This window comes from Pezoporus occidentalis, unplaced genomic scaffold (genome assembly GCF_034315485.1).
Source record: "Pezoporus occidentalis ecotype Australia unplaced genomic scaffold, CSIRO_AGI_Poc_V1 ctg54, whole genome shotgun sequence".
NCBI classification, from domain to species: domain Eukaryota; kingdom Metazoa; phylum Chordata; class Aves; order Psittaciformes; family Psittacidae; genus Pezoporus; species Pezoporus occidentalis.
The window spans coordinates 7,248,198-7,267,865 of NW_026915877.1; the positions used below are offsets into that span (position 1 = coordinate 7,248,198).

General features: G+C 37.6%; 1 protein-coding gene across 10 annotated transcripts in view; it reads right to left on the bottom strand.

Moving 5' to 3' along the window:
- The window catches only part of PCDH15 (protocadherin related 15), a 370,883-nt gene that overhangs the window by 50,403 nt on the left and 300,812 nt on the right, over positions 1-19,668 (bottom strand). For all 10 annotated transcript variants that reach the window (XM_062637927.1, XM_062637929.1, XM_062637924.1 and 7 more), the window contains 2 exons: positions 17,000-17,127; positions 1,388-1,603 (listed from right to left, as the gene is read on the bottom strand). In XM_062637927.1, the coding sequence (XP_062493911.1) occupies positions 1,388-1,603; positions 17,000-17,127 (344 nt within the window). The remainder of the gene's footprint in view (positions 1-1,387; positions 1,604-16,999; positions 17,128-19,668) is intronic.

Genomic DNA, 19,668 nt, shown 5'->3' on the forward strand with positions numbered 1-19,668 from the left:
GCAGGACAAATTCTATTCAGATCATGAAACTGGGAACAGCTTAGTCTAGCTAGAAAGGATCTTCACTTTTGGATCATGCTCAGTGCAAACCCAAACTTTCATGGTGGGATGGTGTCAGTCTGTTAATTTTATCTACAGCTACTCTAAGCTTTCATGCCTTCCTCAAAACCACTGAATATACTGTTCATCACTCAACTTTGAGATACCTCTATAAATTAATGAGACATACTTCACTTTCTAATTTTAATGTCGATACCTTCTGGCTATATTTTAATATACTATTACTGCATAAATTGCATAAGAATGCCCAATCATTTTGGGAGGTCAAGAATGAGGACATCTTACATTATGTTTACTTGCTGAATTCCTGCATAACTCAATATACCAAGTATTATGGCTATCATCTGTATCATTTGACAGTGTTCCCATGAAGTAGATAATGCACTTCATCCCTATGACATTATGCTAATATTAATACAATCCATCAAGTTATATAGCCTTTAAAGAAATTTAGCTTTGATAGTTTCTTTGTCTGGACTAAGTCAATGTCTTTTACTCAGCACAAAACCATGAGCTCAAGGACTAAAGCTAGTGCCAGTTTTTAAATGTTGCTTCCCTGAAAACTTAAAGTACAGTCTTAGCCCAAAATTATTCCTTGTGTTTCCCTTCTAGACATAAGCAATTAAGACATAGCCAACCAAGACATGGCCACTTTGGCTCTCCCCAGTAAGTCAACTGACTTCTAGCTTTCAGAAACTGCTAGATATTTGCCTGAACTACACGATCACCAGATGTAACTCCAATCCAGAGTCTGTGTTAACTCATGTTAACACAAAGCACAGTTTAGCAAGCTTTCACCTTGGCTTATCAACCTGGGTTTAATGCCATGCTAACCCTGCTTCCCCGATTTGATACAGGAGCTGGCTGCATCTTGCTGGTTTAGAGACCAGGTGGAGATGATCTGTAAATGCTTGTGTCTGACCACACAGATGTGACCTGCTTTATACTTGTAATGCATAAACCCAGCACTTTTTTCCTGCCATCTGAGTCCAGAATACCCAAAGCATAACTTACGTCCATACTTAATGCAGACAATTAGAATCTAAATTGAACTATTAACAATGGCTCATTGAATAAATAAAATACTGACTATCATATCTGGTGTAGTTACAGATATCAGCATCTCTGCCATGAAACATGAACATATGTTTCAGATTGTCAAGACAGCTTTTGGTTTTAAAAAAATAATGCTGTATTTCAGTGGCTTAAAAAGATAAAATAAACACAGTTATGGTCTTCCTATAGTTCTGACGGGAGTTAAACTTTATGTAGTGTTTGAATTTCCTCAGGAATTAGTCAGTAAAGATAATGCCTGCCTCATACTTACAAGTACTTCTGCTTTGCTGCTCAGTCCTTTTCCATAATCATCAGTTGCAATGACCTGAAACTTGAAATAAGACCTTCTCATATTTTTGAACAGCATAGCAGTTTTTATTAGCCCGGTGTAAGCTTCAATCACGAAACCTTCTTTACCATCCTTGATTGGAGGAATGATGAGTCTGTATTGCATGGCACTGTAATTCCCAGTATCTTTATCATCTGCCTAATAGGAAATAGAAAACAAGCAGAGGCAAAAAAAGTAAATACGCATGCAAAGAGTCATTAACCTCGTCCTTTATTATAAAGTCATATTGGTCCTGCAAATTTCTTCTACTCTGATATTTTAAATGATAGATCCCAAAGAGCCAATATTGCTATTACTTCAAATGGTTCATTTAACTTTGATGCACAGTTTTGCTATTCCAGCAATTTCTTTCTCCTGTGTTGGCACTAAACTGCTACAAAACAAAGAATAGAACAAAAAAAAATTTAAATGGACTTTTCCAGTCTGCAACAAACTGAACAGGTAAGAACAGCTTAATTCTGAGAAACCTGCAGTGGCAAAGTCTTGTCACAATTAAATATCAAAGAAAAAAAAACCCAGCAATGCAAACCCAGTTCAGAAACTTATATAACAAGAATGTCCTCCCTCTTCTTAGACATATTCTGCACCCTCACTGAGTGCGCAAAAAAAAAAAAAAGTAGCAGTCCATTAATGCTGCACATTGGACCTGATGTACAGATTCAGTGTAGGACAAAAAGCTGCCCTGGCATTCTCCGATTGCTGAACTGCTGCAGAATTAGGACACAGTACTGGCATCAATAAAGCAGCCCCAGGAGCTATGTTATTTCACCTACCTTGTGCCTGACAACCCTGTGTAGCCCTGTTCTGGCCTTTCCAGACCTACTCCATTGCACAAATCATGCTCCTGTTCAAAAGGCAGTACTCATATTCAGATAGGTATGCTTTAGAGGACCCTTATAATGTTTTCATGTGCTCCATCGAGGAAGAGGTCAGCAAGATGGCAACTAATTACTGCCTGTACATTTGCTCACTCGTAAGACTTGGGCACTGCCTCATCATCTGGGACACCAGCTTTTATTAGCAGGCTTTTATGAAAATATTGGCATAACTTCTTCAGCCTCTGGCTTAAGCTAATGTTGGACAGAAAAACATTCTTACCTTTAAAAAGGTGCAGATCTTTGTGTAAAATCCGTATTTCACCATAATTTAGAAAGAAAAACAATAATCACAGTCTAGTCAGGGTTTATGGTAGCATGAAGAGTTGTTTATTATGATACACCACTGCCATCTAAAAAATATATTAACTGTGCAAGGTCATTAAGCCTTCAATAGATGGCCATTTATCATTAAATGTTTCCTCACCATCAGTAAACAAGATCTATAAGGTGAAAATTTTCACTAACTCTATCTTTAGGAATAGCAGTGAGATGTAACAAGCGAATCTATGCAGCCCAGTGATTGCATTGTGCACCACCAAGCCATAGCCGTACCATATGAATAATCCAGGTACTCAAAGCTGTATGTGCTTTTCATGCTACACTGATTGGATTAAGATGGAATAGATTTAACTATACAGTGCTTAAGCAAAAATATCTGGGCTGGTTTAGGTAGAGGTGGCAACTATGCTTCATATAGCACACCATTGTACTGAAAAGCTGCCCAAAGATGAGCTCCCACAATGACACTGGTGCTACTCATCACAGAGACAGACTGTTTAAAATGGTTCTTGCATCCTTTGTAAATGTTTTGATGTTTTGTTTTCCTTTACATTGACAAAACTTTATCTGGCTTGCCTGTGAGAAGCATAAATATAAAATGTGTTAAAGTGCTTTTGTTTTCTAGATCTATAGCTTTTTTAAGGCTTTTAAACTCAAGATTACTACCTCTTGGGTGAATCTCAAACCCCTTTATTAGCATTTTTAGAAAACATGGGGAAGGATATGAGATTTCTGAAATTTACCCTGTTTTGTCAGTCAAATTTACCCTGTTTTGTCTGTCAGTAGGTAAATGTAATCAGTGAGCTTTTTCAGAGCACTCCTGCTATCCAACTGGTATGGGTAAATACAACCCAAAAACATCACGGAGACAGCAGACAAGAGCTTGACAGATGGATTTTCAGGACTAGGCTCAATTTTGGCTTTCCTTTTGACAAGTAAATTGCTGAAGGAACAAAAAAATATGAAAGCATACTATACGGCATGAGTAAGCGAGGAAATGGCTATACCTAAAAATCAGGTTGATATGCAAGAGCTAACAGTCATCATTATTTGAGAGCTAAATGTCAGTGTTCAGTACCAAGCTCAAGTCAGCCCTTTCAAAAGCTGCATAAATGACTGGAATGAACAACAGGTTACCTTCATTCCTTTAGCAATCACACTGACTTCAGTGACCTTATCAGATATTAACTTCCACCACAGTTTCATCTGATGTACTATCGGATTAATATATTGTGATGATCACGTCCAGCTGCCCAAGGCCCACCCAGGTGCTCTCTCACCCCCTCCTCTACTGGATAAAAAAGTTTGTGGGTTGAGATAAGGACAGGGAGTTCTCTTACCAATTACAGTTACTGCCAAAACACACTCAACTTGAACAAAACTAAATTAATTTACTGCCATATAAAAAATATTTGTTGGTGTGAAACAAACACAAAAATCAAAACACCACTTCAGCTGTGCCTGGCCATAGAACCATTGGAAATGGCTGTGCCCAGCCTGGGACAGACACAACCTCTCCTCCCAGAGACCCCTCAGCCCCTGCCTGGGCACAAACACCTTGTGCACATATAAAATCAAGTATTTCACTTGAAATACCTGCTCTTAACCAAATACAAAGGAAATCTTAAAATGACAATGAAAGATTCCATGTAATTAGTATTACTAGGTTATTACTACTAACATTACTAAGGAAACATTAAAAAATGGAATAACAGAAATAAAACATCCTTGAAAATATGCAAACTGTAGGTTAAAGAAGCATTCAAAGCGGCTTCTCTTGGTGCTTTTTTGATAAATTTTGCCAACATGCTGTAAGAGAGCTTCAGCTCCTCCATGTATTCAAAGATGAGAGCCTGCCTGTAGTAGGATGGGACACATGACTTTTGATGCAATTAATCTAGAAGACCAGCTATGTGCTACCTGAGAGACAAGAAATGAACCTCTTTGGAAATTATTTCCTGGTAATGCAGAGCAGCTAATTTAAAAAAAAAAAAAAAAGGAATAAATTACTTTCTTGCCACATACCTAACAAATCACTGTGTGCATGCATTTAAGCGTGCATTTAAGCACATACCAAGCAAGTACAGCTTCTACAACATAGCTTAGGTTAAAGGCATGAACAATACAGGAAAGACCAGTGTGACAAAACCCCCCTGGTTTATCCACACTCAGTTTCATGTGTTGGTAATGAAGCTGCGGGCAAAAAAAAAAAAAAAAAAGTAGTTTCTATAATCCCATGCTGCATGTGTTTTGGCACGAAGCACATAGTGGCAGGTAGGAGAGCAATATATGATTTGTATCCTTAGGAGTCTTCACTCTAGCGAGAGAGCATTTACAGGGACTGCCTAGCTAACTGCCAAAGGCTGTCTGGAGGTGCCCTGTGAGATGCACATTACACCCTTCCAATAAAAAGTCAATTTCTTTGTTAAAATGGATTTATTAGGTTACTTCAGTGGGGCCACAAGCATATCCTTTTTTTTTATATATGTTAGCAAATTCCATCTCAATGTAAAGATACAGCTTTTAATAGTAGTTCATTTCAATAACAACAGAAATCATAGAATCATAGAATAGTTAGGATTGGAAGGGACCTTAAGATCATCTAATTCCAGCCCCTCTACCATGGGCAGGATCATCTCCTTTGACCTGCTGGTCACGCTGCTTTTGATGCAGCCCAGGATACGGTTGGCTTTCTGGGCTGCAAGTGCACATTGACAGCTCATGTTAAGTTTCTTATCAACCACAACCCCCAGTCCTCCTCCACAGGGCTGCTCTGAATCTCTTCTCTGCCCAACCTGTAGCTGTGCCTGGGATTGCCCCGATCCAGTTGTAGGACCTTGCACTTGGCATGGTTAAACTTCATAAGGTTGGCATCAGTCCACCTCACAAGCGTGTCAAGGTCCTTCTGGATGGCATTCCTTCCCTCCAGCATATCAACTGAACCACACAGCTTGGTGCCATCGGCAAACTTGCTGAGGGTGCACTCAATCCCACTGTCCATGTCAGCGACAAAGATGTTGAACAAGACCGGTCCCAACACTGAGAGACACCACTCATTACTGGTCTCCAGCTGGACATTGAGCCATTGACCACAACTCTTTGTGTGCACCCATCCAGCCAGTTCTTTATCCACTGAGGGGTTCACCTATCAAATTGATGTCTCTCCAATTCAGAGACAAGGATTTCATGTGGGACAGTGTCGAACGCTTTGCACAAGTCCAGGTAGATGACATCAACTGCTCTACCCCTGTCCATCAGTTCTGTAGCCCCATCATAGAAAGCCACCAAATTGGTCAGGCAGGATTTCCCCTTAGTGAAGCCATGCTGGCTGTCACCAAGCACCTTGTTGTTTTTCATGTGCCTTAGCATGCCTTCCAGGAGAATCTGCTCCAAGATTTTGCCAGGCACAGAGGTGAGACTGACTGGTCTGTAATTCCCTGGCTCATCCATTTTCCCCTTCTTGAAAATGGGGGTTATATTTCCCTTTTTCCAGTCGTTGGGAACTTCACCTGACTGCCATGATTTCTCAAATATGATGGACAGTGGCTTAGCAACTTCATTTCCCAGCTCCTTCAGGACCTGTGGATGGATTTCATCAGGTCCCATGGACTTCTGCACGTTCAGGTTCTTAAGATGGTCTCAGACCAGATCCTCTCCTACAGTGGGCCCAAGGTCTTCATTCTCAGTCCCTGCGTCTGCCTTCCAAGACTTGGGTGGTGCGGTCAGAGCATCTGCCAGTGAAGACCGAGGCAAAGAAGTCATTCAGAACCTCAGCCTTCTCCAAATCCAGGGTAGCCAGTTCTCCCGATAGCTTCCGGAGAGGGAAATCAGAGAGAAATCCTTTGCCCTGGTTTTGGCTGGGATAGAGTTAACCTCCTTCCTAGTAGCTGGTGCAGTGCTGTGTTTCAGCTTCAGTTTGAGAATAATACTGATAACATACTGATGTTTTTAGTTGTTGGTCAGTAGCGCTTACTTTGATCAAGGACTTTTCAATTTCTCATGCTTGGCCAGTGAGGACAGGCACAAGAAGCTGGGAGGAATCAGAGACAAGACACCTGAACCAAACTAGCCAAAGGGGTATTCCATACCACATCACATCATGCCCAGTGGGGAGTTTACCTGTAAAGGATTGATCGCTGCTTGGGTCAAGGTAGATATCAGCCAGTGGGTGGTGAGCAACTGTATTGTTCATCTCTTATTTATTCCTTCTCTCTCTTTCCTTATTTCCTATTATTGTATTATTATTATTACTACTATTATTATTATAGTCTACTTTTAATTGAAATTATTAAACTGTTCTTAACTCATGGGTTTTTACACTTTTCTTCTGATTCTCCTCCCTATCCCACTGTGGTGGAGACTGAGTGAGCAGCTGCATGGTACTTAGTTGCTGACTGGGCTTAAACCACAACAACCTTTAGTATTTCACGCTTGTTTACGTTTGCAACTAAGGACAAACAAATTTTGGATCCAAATTAGGGTATCAATATCACAGGCACAAACGTTAAAGTCAGTCTTTCTGAACAAACATCACAACGCTAGTGTAGTTGATGAAACTCCAGTGAAAGGGGAAATTTGAAATTTTAAGCACACAGTCTGCAAAATCCTGCAGTTCAGACGCCCAAAGCTGGTAGACAGGCTATGAGCTGATTTTCAAAGTTCTGAGAACTCAGAGGCACTCCAGAGAAATCAATGGCCTTAGCACCATTTCAGTTCAGGCTATTTCCATCCCAGAAATCATATACACAGAGGTGAACAAAGCCAGGTGCAAAACACCTGAGGAACTTGGAAAAAACATCAGATTCTAATTTCAAATATTTTAACTTTGCTCTTTCCATTTCCTCCCCTTTCACCACTATTTCTACTTTCATCAAACCTAACGACACTTCCTGTAACATTCAGCTTTTCAGGAACACCAGAGAGAGCTTGTGAGCTGCTGACATTAATGTACCAACTTCTTTAATACAGAGTAAGGATGTTTGCTATTCTTGTAATTTGTCCAGAAGGTAAATATTTTTGACACTTCATTACGAAGAGATATATAACATCTCAAGAGCTGCATTATGACTGTCAAAGAAAAGAAAGAGCTACACTTAATATCAGAGCAGTATATCTTCCTTTTGTTATGTGCAAGAAATACAGATGTCTCCTAAATTCTGCTGCGATTGAGTACTGACAAATATGTATGATTTTAGGAGTTACCAGACTAAATTCAAACCTCCTGTAACTGAACATAAGCCTGCCCACATAAATAGTGTTTCATGGCATCACCATATGCTGCCTCCAGCCCACAAAGGAAGAGGCACAACTGTTACGGTGCTCTCCAACCCCACCAGAAAAGCATGTCACACCAGCCAGGTATCAACTGAAATATGCTGCTCTTGGCCCTAACATTGAGGGCATTTACCACAGTCATTAACAGTTATTTTTTTATAATTTTACTGGCAGCTATCTCTCTTGGAGACAAAAAGACCAATAAGCCAAGCATTCCTGATGGTTACATCTTCTACACAAGGACCTTCAGCACAACTTGCAGCAAATCATTAGAAATGTTAAAATTCCTGGCACTGCAGGGGCAGCAGAGACACAGACATAGTCAGTGCTGGGTTCTAATTCAGCCCAATACAGCAGGGGCGATGGGATGAATTGCACAGCTCCTTTGCTGCCAACAAGAAGTGCTTTTAACATGTCACTTGCCTTAAAACAGAGAGGAAGCAGAAGGGTACTTTCTGTTCAGTTTGATTTTCCCCTTTACGAGGACTGGCAGGGAAAAAAGCATTAGCTAAAGTCTGGAAATATATAGGACTCACTAGGGCTGAGTCAAGCTGCATGTCTGTAAGACAAAAAAATGAAAATACATGAGCTGAAAACTAGAAGTAGGAGAGATCCCTTTAGTGCCGCCTCTGTAAGCAGTAACAGTTTGTTCAAGTATATATATGTTCCTTCTGGTGTAACTAGTACAAGACTCGGGTTTCATGCGAGCACTCAACACAGCAGCTACCCTAAAGGCTGTCCAAATATTTCACAGTTGGGAATCCAGTGGAAAGAGGTCTGTAAAGGAGGTTAATTTTGAGGAACAAGATGCCAGGAGATGCAAAGCTACGAATTTCTAAGAAAGTCAGTGGCAAAACAAACTGATGACAGTGAGTTCAAAAGTGCTAGAGACAGGTAACTGTGTGAAAGAGGACAGCAGTGAAGAAATACAGAGAAGAAAAACAGAAGAGGAAAACAGCTACAACAAACTTGCTGGTTTAAGTGTCCAGCCTCTAAAACAGTACAATGGCAGATGTGACTTCAGAACTGAAAATATTCAACAATCTGCAAATTCCAGCAAGCAAAAATGGTCTTGCCCTAAAACCTAGTTTACATGCCAGCAACTGACTGGAAACAGTTGAACCTGCCATCTGCTACAAAGGAAAAAAAAACCCTATCAGATCTACCCCATTCATTTTAGCATCCCTGTTAGCATCCTCAGGCTCATGATTAAGGGTGACCCTGCTAATGAGACTGGAAACTGTTTAAAATTAACAATTGCATTTAAGCAGGTAGTTTGAATTTAGCTCATGGTGATAATGATAAAAACTGTAATCGCCTTATGACTATGCAATAGCTTCAGGAGTTACAGTTAATGAAGATTCGAATGCTCATCCCAAGCAAGCCACTGGCAATTTTGGTGACAATATCAGAGTGTTATTGCCACATGGCATTGCTCATACATGTCTCTCTGGGTGAGAGGATAAGTGCCCTACTGTAACACTGTGCCTGTGCAGTCACATAATTATGCCTCACACTGCCATATTCCCTGTGGAAATGTGCAGACTTGAGAAATGTAAAATAGTCACCTTTCATGAGGGCTGAATGGAGCCAAAGATTAATTAATTCCTGTTTTAAATGTATAATTTGTTAGGCACACTTACAAAGGTACTACAACAAAGAGAAAAAAACGCACTCTACTAAGCATATTGCTGATCTCTGCCCAGTCCAATCAAGTAAACTCCAGCTCCACAGAAACTTGTAAGAAATACAGGTAGTAAGAAAAAGTGAATGAGAGATCACTTTTTCCTCTGATGGTGTTGAAAAACTGAAGGTGTGGAAACATGGATCAGTTTTGATAGGCTGTCTTATGAGAAAAAATGTTGAGTAAGAGATGTTCCCAAACTTGTATTTTGAAAAAAAAACAACAAAACCAATTAGAAACATTTTTACACATTTTTTTTTGCTATGCCAATAGCTGTTAGTGCTGGATACAGTAGATTTTCCCCTTTACTCCCATGAGACCCCACTTGGAGTACTGTGTATAGTTCTAATGTCCCCAACATATGAAGGACATAGAGCTGTTGGAGCAAGTCTAGAGGAGGGGGGGTTGGAACGAGATGATCTTAAGGTCCTTTCCAACCCTAACTATTCTATGATTCTATGATTCTATGAAAAGAAAATAATCAGAGATTTAGCATGGATAGATTTGTCTAGGCAAAACCATAGTATTGACATATAGAAACCCTGGAATTTTAACCATTTTTATTAATTGCTTTAGATCAGTATACAACCAGTAAAATAGCTTGCTTTCAAGGATTATGATTAAGGAAAGCATAAATCCTATTAACTTGTGTGTCATTAGGGTAAAAATTTGTAGCAATAAAATGGCTTTGTTTTATTTTGCTGTTCCACATATTAAGATAGTAAAACAGTAACAAAGGATGAAGTTACATTATGAAGCCTATCAGAAAGGGCCACAAAATACAGAAAATGTCTGAAATGAAAATCTGATCAACCATATTACAAGAGTCAAGTTTCTTGCAGGATGTAACTGCATTATAGACTCCATTGGTTCCTATTATTATCACCAAACCTCTCTGCCGGCTTCATATTAGGGCCATTTCTATCAAATATAGGTCATCCACTTCTACAGAATTTGATTCACTGGTGTTTATTTTGGGAAGCTTTCTTTTCTGCAAATAAATATTTTCAGTAAAAAAATGCCTTTATAAACTGAGACATAATTTAGAAAACCCTCTCATTTTCTTTACTAGAATTAGGACCTCTGATATTTCTTCATTTAAATGCACTTCAGTAAACAAGAAAGATTAATAATGTAAAAGAAAATACTTAAAAAGAAAGGGCTAATAACACACCATTATAGTGAAAAGTCAATTTCCACCAGTAATTTCCCTAAAGATTGTGTTGATTTTGAGTTTGTTTTTATACAGCAGATTAAAAATATTGTGTATGTGGCTGAAGGAAATCTGGTTCTAATTCTGAGGGGAAAACTAGCTGTTATATGAAACTACCAGTGGCAAAGCAAAAATACTAATTCTAATATAATGAAATGCAAAGCAAATCTCAAACCACAAAATTCATAAATTAGTAGTTTTGAGTATTACATCTGGTTTTAATTAACATATTTGTAAACAAAAAGCACAAAAAGGTCTTTAATCACGGAAATTGGCTCTTTTATACACTGAAAATTCTGGGGAAAAACGAGAATTGCAGAAAAGAGGAGAGAACATAAAAGGTTATTATAAAACCAATCCCCATCAGGATTGTCCAAAACCTGAAACCTTTTTCTGAGCACCACCAGAACTGTAGTTAAAATGATTCTCCAGACTACTGTTCCAGCTGCCCCACCACTTCAGGCCCAGGACAATGGTTGTAGGGTGAAATGGAAATCCAGATAACCAGCATCCAAGACATACTACAGCTGTCCTACCACCATGGCTTCTGACCACTGTTCAGTCTTCCATCAAATCATCAGCCTGGACTCAAAAGCTCTCATCTGTGTTTTGTGTATCTTTGATAGGTTTGGGGAAAATAAGTAGGCTTGAAAAGATGGCTGTGTGAAACTGCCTGTAGATTTGAGATTCAATAATCAGCCTCAGCTGTTATTTCAAGAGAAATGGTATTTAACATAGCTCAGTATTTCCTGCTGAGCTATTAGTAATATGAACATGGTCTTTAAGACGCAAGAACTAAAGCCTCAGTTAAAAGTGCCATTTGAATAAATATAATCCTTTTATTTTTTTACTTCAAAGCATTAGTACTTATGAGCTGTACTAGCCAGACACTAGCCTTACCATATTCATATAGATATCATTAACCAAATTAATTCTATTTAAAAGTGACTTTTTAATAATGATTTGTGGAATTCTTCTAAGCTAAAGTTTCTTCTTTATCTACTCAATAATTCTAAAAATCTAGAGAAAGACAACACATTACCCTATTCTAAAAGGATTTTATATTCAAATGAATATATGTAAGTGAATGGTTAATGCTGCCAGCAAAACTGTGGCATGTTGTAGAGCTGGAAAAAGCAATCTAGAGTATTTGCCTTATACATATACTGCCAAATATATATATATATATATATATATGTAGCTGTTCTGATGATGAGAGAAGTGTTGATCTGATATTTTATTGGCCTATTTGTCTCTAAATTCAATTTGTGTGCAAGGTTTTGTACTCATATTACCAGTTTTTTTCTCTCCCTGCGTTTTTTTCTGTGTTTGACCCATGGCAGCTAGGTTATTTCTTACTCCCAGTGCTACTTGCTGGGCTGTATGGCATAATTAGTGCCGAGACTGGGGTGCTTTACAAAATATTTTCAAGAGGGGAAGAACTGTGCTTTGATAGGAGGAGTGAAGTTTTGTTCATGATAATTTAAGCAACTAAGTTTTTAAGTAAATTACTAATTTAAATTACTAATTTAAGTTAAACATACAATGTTCAGCAGTATATTTGTCATGAATTTATCTAAAAATTATTTACATAAACTACTGTATTAAAAATGACTACAGCAAATAGTGAAGTACTGTTAAAGAGGAACTAATTGTGGTGGATTTGTTTCTTTTTTGTTTGGTTGTTTGGTTTGGGGTTTTGTTTTGTTTTTAATTTGAAAGCTGTAGGTTTTGCATAGGGCCATAAAGCTTGATGTATTATTTTTACATAAATTAAAGTCATTAAAAATGACCCATTCTTATGTGCCAACACCACTGTACAAAGACAGAGGTAGTTGAGAGTAACTTACTAAATACTAAAATGAGACAGAACTGGAAATCTCCCTACAGCTGAGTGCTGGGAGTGTCAGCAGGACATTGATGCTGCAAAGGCTGAGCAGAAAGTGACCCCTACACACATCTGCACTTACCCCTGGGAAAACACAGGTGCATGGCTGGGAAAAGAGCTGTGAGCAGCCTTAATACATCTTTTAGCCTGGACAATTGGTGGAAAAGGCCCCTGCAGATCTTGGTGGGGTGGGAATCACCTTGAAGTGAGGATCTGGACCTAAACACAGCTGTTAATTCTATCCTGCAATATAAGAACCTCTTAGTATTAACACCAATGCTGTTCTGACATTTCAGATTATTTTTCTTTTTAAACTACTGCAAAACTAGAAGATTTTTTTTTAACTTAAAATGTTCTTTACTTCTTGCTTGATGTAACCCACATACTCTCTAAAATAAAGACACAATGAATTTCTACACAGATTATAAAATAATTTTTGAACCCTCTTAGTAGCTACACTGGTAACCACCTACAATTGAGTACTTCCTAACTACCTTCTCTGAGTTCATCTTTTCTATCTACTATTTGATAAAAAGGAAAAATTATATTAGCTTAAACTGCTACTAAATGATAACTGTTGGCAAGTGCCTGCCACTGTGATTACTATGCTTAACTAATTTAATTACAGCAATGGCAAATAAAAGCAGTCAAACCCTGTAAAACACATCTAACTGCAGGTGCCATATTAATAACTAAATACCAGCAATTCTGATTACTGCAATTAGCCCAGCCTTCCATTGGTCTTTTCCCATGGCTATTCCACCCACAGTGACCAGACAAAGCAAATTTGTTTGCACAGGCCTGCTCCAGCCTTTCTTCAGACAACAAGAACTGGGTTAAAGCTCAGGAAACTGAAACTGATCTGAACATAAGAACTGTGTGGTGTTCATTCAAACCCCCTGCTAAAGCCACAAACAGCTTTGATCTTGAGCTTTAAGGAGAAAGGAGAAGTTTCAAGATAAGCCTTGCTTTTCTGTTATGATACTTTTCTCAAAAATAAATGTATGGATAAATGGTAACAGAAACCAAATCACTTTCTGACATTTGAGCTTAACATGAAATTCCTGACCCTGATCTTCAGGTGTAAAAGGCTGAAGCAGATATAGGTATTCAGACCCCTCCTTTGCTTTCAACATAAATAAACAAGCAATGACAGCTTCTTGCAATAAATCTGACCCTTATTTTCAATCAAAAATATCTCCTTCTGCTATACAGTAAAAGGCATTTCTCGCTAAAGGAGCTGGAGCTGGTGTTTCCGAAATCAGGGCTTCCAGAAGTAGCATCCTCTGCCAGCCTGCCAGAAGGCCCTGTTTGGGGAATTTTTATTGTATCCATTGACACAAATTAAACACACATTTGTGCTTAAAACATAAAAATACAATTAATGAATGATATTTATTTTTTTCTGAAAGTCTGATACATAATGGTTAGCTAGTAAACTATGTAATAAAAGTTGTGTTATAGAAAACTTCTTCCTGCTATATGATGGCAATCACATAAAATTCTGAATGCCTGTCTGCCCTTAATACTTCCAACACTTGGGCAGGTAGGTCACCTCAAAAAAGAACTTTGCTGTATTTTATCACTTTCTCATGAGAAAGTAGATGTAGGTGCTCACAATGTGAATTATCTTCATCCATGACTTAAATATCCCTTTCCATGATCTGTACCATCTTTATGGTATATAATAGGTATACAATTCATGAAAGTCATGTAAAATAAATCACCATTCACTTGAGTAGCATTTTTATATTATAAAAGCAGAAGTTGGATCCTACCTCATCTTCAAGCAAGTGCTGTTTTTTCCCTTCTTATTCTCTCTTCCGTGAATTGGGTTGTCCTCATTTGTCTTCTAATATGCCCTACTGCTTTACAGACTAAAGTTATTCTCTTCCCTGTAGAATTCCTCAAATATCTCACCTCACAGAACCAAACCTTAACAACCACCTCTATATACTGACAGCACACTAAATGCCATGGTACAAAACATTGTTATGATTTATATTGGTCCTGTTCACAGATGTAGGAACTGACATATGTCATTAGGAGCATGGATATTCACATGGAGGGATATAAATATAAAGGCCTCGGAGAGCACTGAGTAGGAGCTGGTATTAAACATGCATGCACACATAGAAACTGACAAAAAAAATGGACTTGGAATTTTGAAACAACTGACTTGACTATCCAAATCATCCACTGCCAATAGAAAACTGTGACTTTCAGGTTTTCAAGCATAATCTGCCACTTACAAACTAGAATCAAGAGAAAAAACACAGATGCTAAGAGTTAATCAACAAGGCTGATGGTGTATCTCTAGAATGACTAGTTTTGTCTAACACAACGAAAACACTGGTTCAATTCAGAGTCCATTCTTTTTTTGGTAACAGCAAACTTGCACTTTAAAATAAGCACTATCTTATTCCCTCAGGATAATGGAATGCACATTAGAAAACAATTTAAAAGTTAGCATCACTTCACTCATTTAGCACCTATTTATTGCTGGTATGTCCTTGAAGTACAGTGGAAAAAAAATGACAAGTTTCAGGCCTAGTGTGCAGGAAGCATTGCATACTTTGCTACAATACTGACTATATGGCACTGTTGTGACAAGTAATGTGACACTAATGATAATTAGAAAATGCTGGTTCACTCTAGGTCCCAAGAACAATGATTTCAACCATCTATATTATGCAGTTTAATATCTTTCAGTTGTAAAAAATATTCTAACTTATAAGCTAACTAGTACCAACTGCTGAAAATGCTTGCTGCTAGGACAACAATTTAAAGCCTGATTTTTTACAACAAGCATTTAACTGTTTTTCTAATTTCACTTTAACTAAGCACATGTTTATGTTTGATACCATCCACTAATAAAAACTTTTGTCTTATATCTTGCTCTATTTTGCCTGTCAGCAAAGTCAGTAAGAATTCTGTCCCAGGTTGTAACAGAAACAGATCAGAGACATAAACCTGTGATCTCTTTTGTGTCCTCCTATGACAATGCTTTTCTGTCCTCTGGTCACCCCTTCTGAGTAAAATGTTTCTGAAGGGTAAAGCCAGATTCCCCTCCTCACCCCAAATATCCCTTGCCCGTATGCCTGCTCTTTTTCACACAATCTGGGGATAAAAATTTGCCAATGGTAAATACTATATAAAAGAAAGAAAAAAAAAAAGAAGCAGCAAACCAAATACTCTGGACTAGTTCACAAAGTAAACAAATTTCACCTACAGAAGCTTCTGTCCAATAGTCAATATTTAAAAGTTTCTCACTCTTCTGCCATTTCTGGGCTTACTTTGGGAAGGACTGCTATGAAACAAAACAGCAATGGACAACTTTAATAAGCTCTGATATTTTCTATTTCATTACTGGTGCTCTAAACATATCATGGGGTCAAAGTAAAACTCTTGGCAGGTCATATTTCTGTGCCTTTTCACCATAAGCTTGTATCATCAACATCAAAGATATTCCACTAACTCTTAAGCTGAAAGAAGGTGCAGGTGGCCTGCTGAGGTAACAAAATAAAGGCAGAGGAAACAAGCTGACTTGGAAAGTTCCTGCAAGTCAAGCTGTCTCTAGCACAAAAAAAAATGCATCACAAAGCATTTTATAGAAAAGAAGTAGCTTTTATTCTAAGTTAACTTAATGTCTGATACTAATTACATTCTATATATTACCTTTCCTTGAATTTTCTCTCTTTTTTGAAGGTTAAAAAGATAAATAAAGAAACACAAAAAAAAAAACCAACCACCCCTGCAGATAGCTAATTTTGCTCACCATTGTGTCACAGTGCACAGACCTGAAATTCCTCTGCTGACCTGAAACAGAAATTGTTTCTTTCCTTTTTAAAGCATAAACATGCTGCTGCCAAAGAAGTAGTAACTAAAAATTAAGGTAAAAATTAGTGCTGAGCATAAAAGAATCCTCCAAATAGTAACATATTTAAAATAATAGGTACAAGTCTTCAAATGAAAGATGAGCATCAATATAAATCAACACAAATAAACCTGCCTTTTAAGCTCAAAATCAGCCTTGCTGGAATAGTAGGCCAATGCATGTCACTTACACACACAGAGATAGAAAGCATCACACTCATGTTCATATGCAGTGATTTCGTTAGAAGAATTACCCATTCTGTGCTCACTATAGTTTTTTATGAGAATAAATCAAATGACAATTACTGCCAGTACCTGAGAAGCTCAAGCATCTTTAAAAGAAACTTATTTTGTAACTTCCTGGAAAAAAAATCAAACCAATAAGTAAATATTTTCCCACTGCAAGTGAATGTTATTAAAAAAAAATAAAAATCAGTCTTACCTTAACTTTAAGCACAGAAGAAAACATTTTAGCATCTTCTGATACCCCTCCAATGTACATTTTTTTTGTAAAGACAGGTGCATGGTCATTTTCATCCTTCACTTCAATAAATACCTTGGCTGTATTACCTAAAAGAGAGAATGGAAAGTATACATCGAAAATTTTTCAATAAACCCTTAACACCTACCATAGTTCGTACGTCTGCAGCCCAAACAGATCATATAAAATAGGTGTATGGATAATATTGTAAAAGTAAATTCATTAGAAAAAATAACACATTTGCTATGAAGGGTATGAATTTGAAGGAAATAAAGAGATTTCATGCTTTCTTTCTTTTTTTTTTTTTTTTTTTTTTTAATCTACATTCATTGTTTCTGCATTTGCCAATCTTGAATCTAACTTGGATTGAATTCATACTTTTAGAGAAGACGTTTCCTATTATCTGTACACTTGCACTTTGCTATTATGGATATCTGAATTTTCTTGTAATAAAAAAACTGCCATGGCTTTCTTTAGAAACCCAGATATTTGGGGAAAATATAAGAAAAGGCCTGCAACTAATTTTTCAAATAATTGGAAAAGCACAATTAAGGATCTCATACTTTACACAGATTTTGGTCACATGAAATTCTCACAAGTGTTAGAGATAATGAGCAGGTAATATATACTAGCAGTTATACTGCAAATATCAGCTTACTTTTTCCATTTCCTGTGCAGCTTGCTTTATGTATTTTAATTAACTCCCACACAAATACTGAACAGGTCACTCTGCCACGGTATCTGTAAACTCACAAACAGTCATAATGTAGCACTTGGCTAAGCACCCTAGACACCTAATGAATTTACTGTATTAATTGAATGCATGCCTAAGCCTGTCTTCATCAGAAACCTGGAATGGCCCATGGGAGAAGTATCACTTTATCCCTAGGGGTTCAACACATCTTCAACCAAAATACTGCTGTCAATTTGTGTTTTATTAAACAGTTACTGATCCGCTCCACTGAATCACAGACAACAACTTCTGCAAGAAAAAAAACTTCTAGCAAAAACTACAGAGCTAGTGCAAAAAAGATACAACTGCACATTAATTTACACTAACATCTGTTTGTCTCTTTCAGAATTGTAAAATCCAGAAAGACTGCTGGAAATTATGATATCCAGTTCATTAAAACCACATTTTCAAGTGATAAATTGCCTCAATTCAGAGTTGGTTTTCCCAGCTTTTTTTCAGTGCCAGGGTAATTTGAACACTGTACAGGTGCCATGCTGATCTGAGTTAAGCTTCAAAACACAGTCTCATTAAGAAAGTACTTAGTAGCAGTACCTTTAGGGGACAAAAAAAGCAAACAACACAGACTATTTTTCAGATTGCCAGAGTCACCACAGGTGACTGATCTATCTGATCAGGTGATCTATCTGATGGTTCAACTGGTGAGAAACAAATGAGGAATTCATAAATGTAACTGAAATCTGAGAAAAACATTTAATATGCCATCCAATGCACTAATAGGAAGAAAAGCATTTAAAAAAAAAAAAAAGAAAGAAAGAAAAAAATTACATTTCCTCAGAGGAATAATCAATTATTAACCTTTCACATTGATCTGTAGAGATATGTTAAACAACTTTCAGGTGCTGTTACTTCATGAGAAAATGACTTAATGACATTCATTCTTTTTACAGACATGGGAAAAAAGACATAACCCAGCATGTGAATACATGTAATGTGGACATAATGGCCTGTTTGAAAACATCTCCAGTTTGCTTGTTTTCAAAAGAATGCTTCTTTATTTATTACAGTGAAGAAAACTGTAAGTCAAACAGATACTGAGAGGTCCCATGAATAGTCAAACCTCTCCTGTTAAAATGTATCCTTAATGTTTCCGGGTGCAACACTGAGTTACAGTTAGAAACTGCAGCTACACCCTTTAGGAAGAAGGCAATTGAATCAGGATTACAGGCAATGTGTGCAACTGACCTTGACCTGCTGAGCTAATAAACAGTTACATCAATGGCTGTGACCAGTTTACTGCTGTAGGGAAGATCATAATTGCATCACATTCAGTACTGGTAGGAGTAAACATTTGCAGGCTTGCACTAGCTCTAATGCAAATTAAACATCTTTTTCATAGTGCTTACTACCTTCATAATTTCAAGCCCGTTTTGGTGAGGTGGCTTAGCCTGATGCAAAGTTTGCTTTGCAATTTGCTCAAAAACATTTGTTTAATTTGCTGGTAGTTCTTTGAGCTGCCAAAATGCTGATTTGTTTTTTGATGGTTGAACGCTTTGAAAATGAGAAATGAAAGTTATTACATTGAGCGCAAAACAAGTTAAATATTCTGCACACATAGAGACTAACATCAGCATCGTTAACGCTAAATTAAACGTATACCTTCATTTTATCTTACTGCCTGATTTTTAGGCACAGCTTATATTTCATTCCCTCTGGCAGGTGGAAGGGAATATGGCATCTGTGAACTCCTCCCTACCACGTGCTTTTTATCTGATTCCAGTCTACAGCTGGCCACGGTAAACAGCCCCCAGCCACTTACAGAGGTTGCCTTATCTCATATCAGATAAGCCTAGAAGAAGCACACATTAAAATCTCTCATCAGAAACTGTGCCATTTTGTGTGAAGGTTGTGCCAGAGCCTTCGCCATGGGGATTTCCCC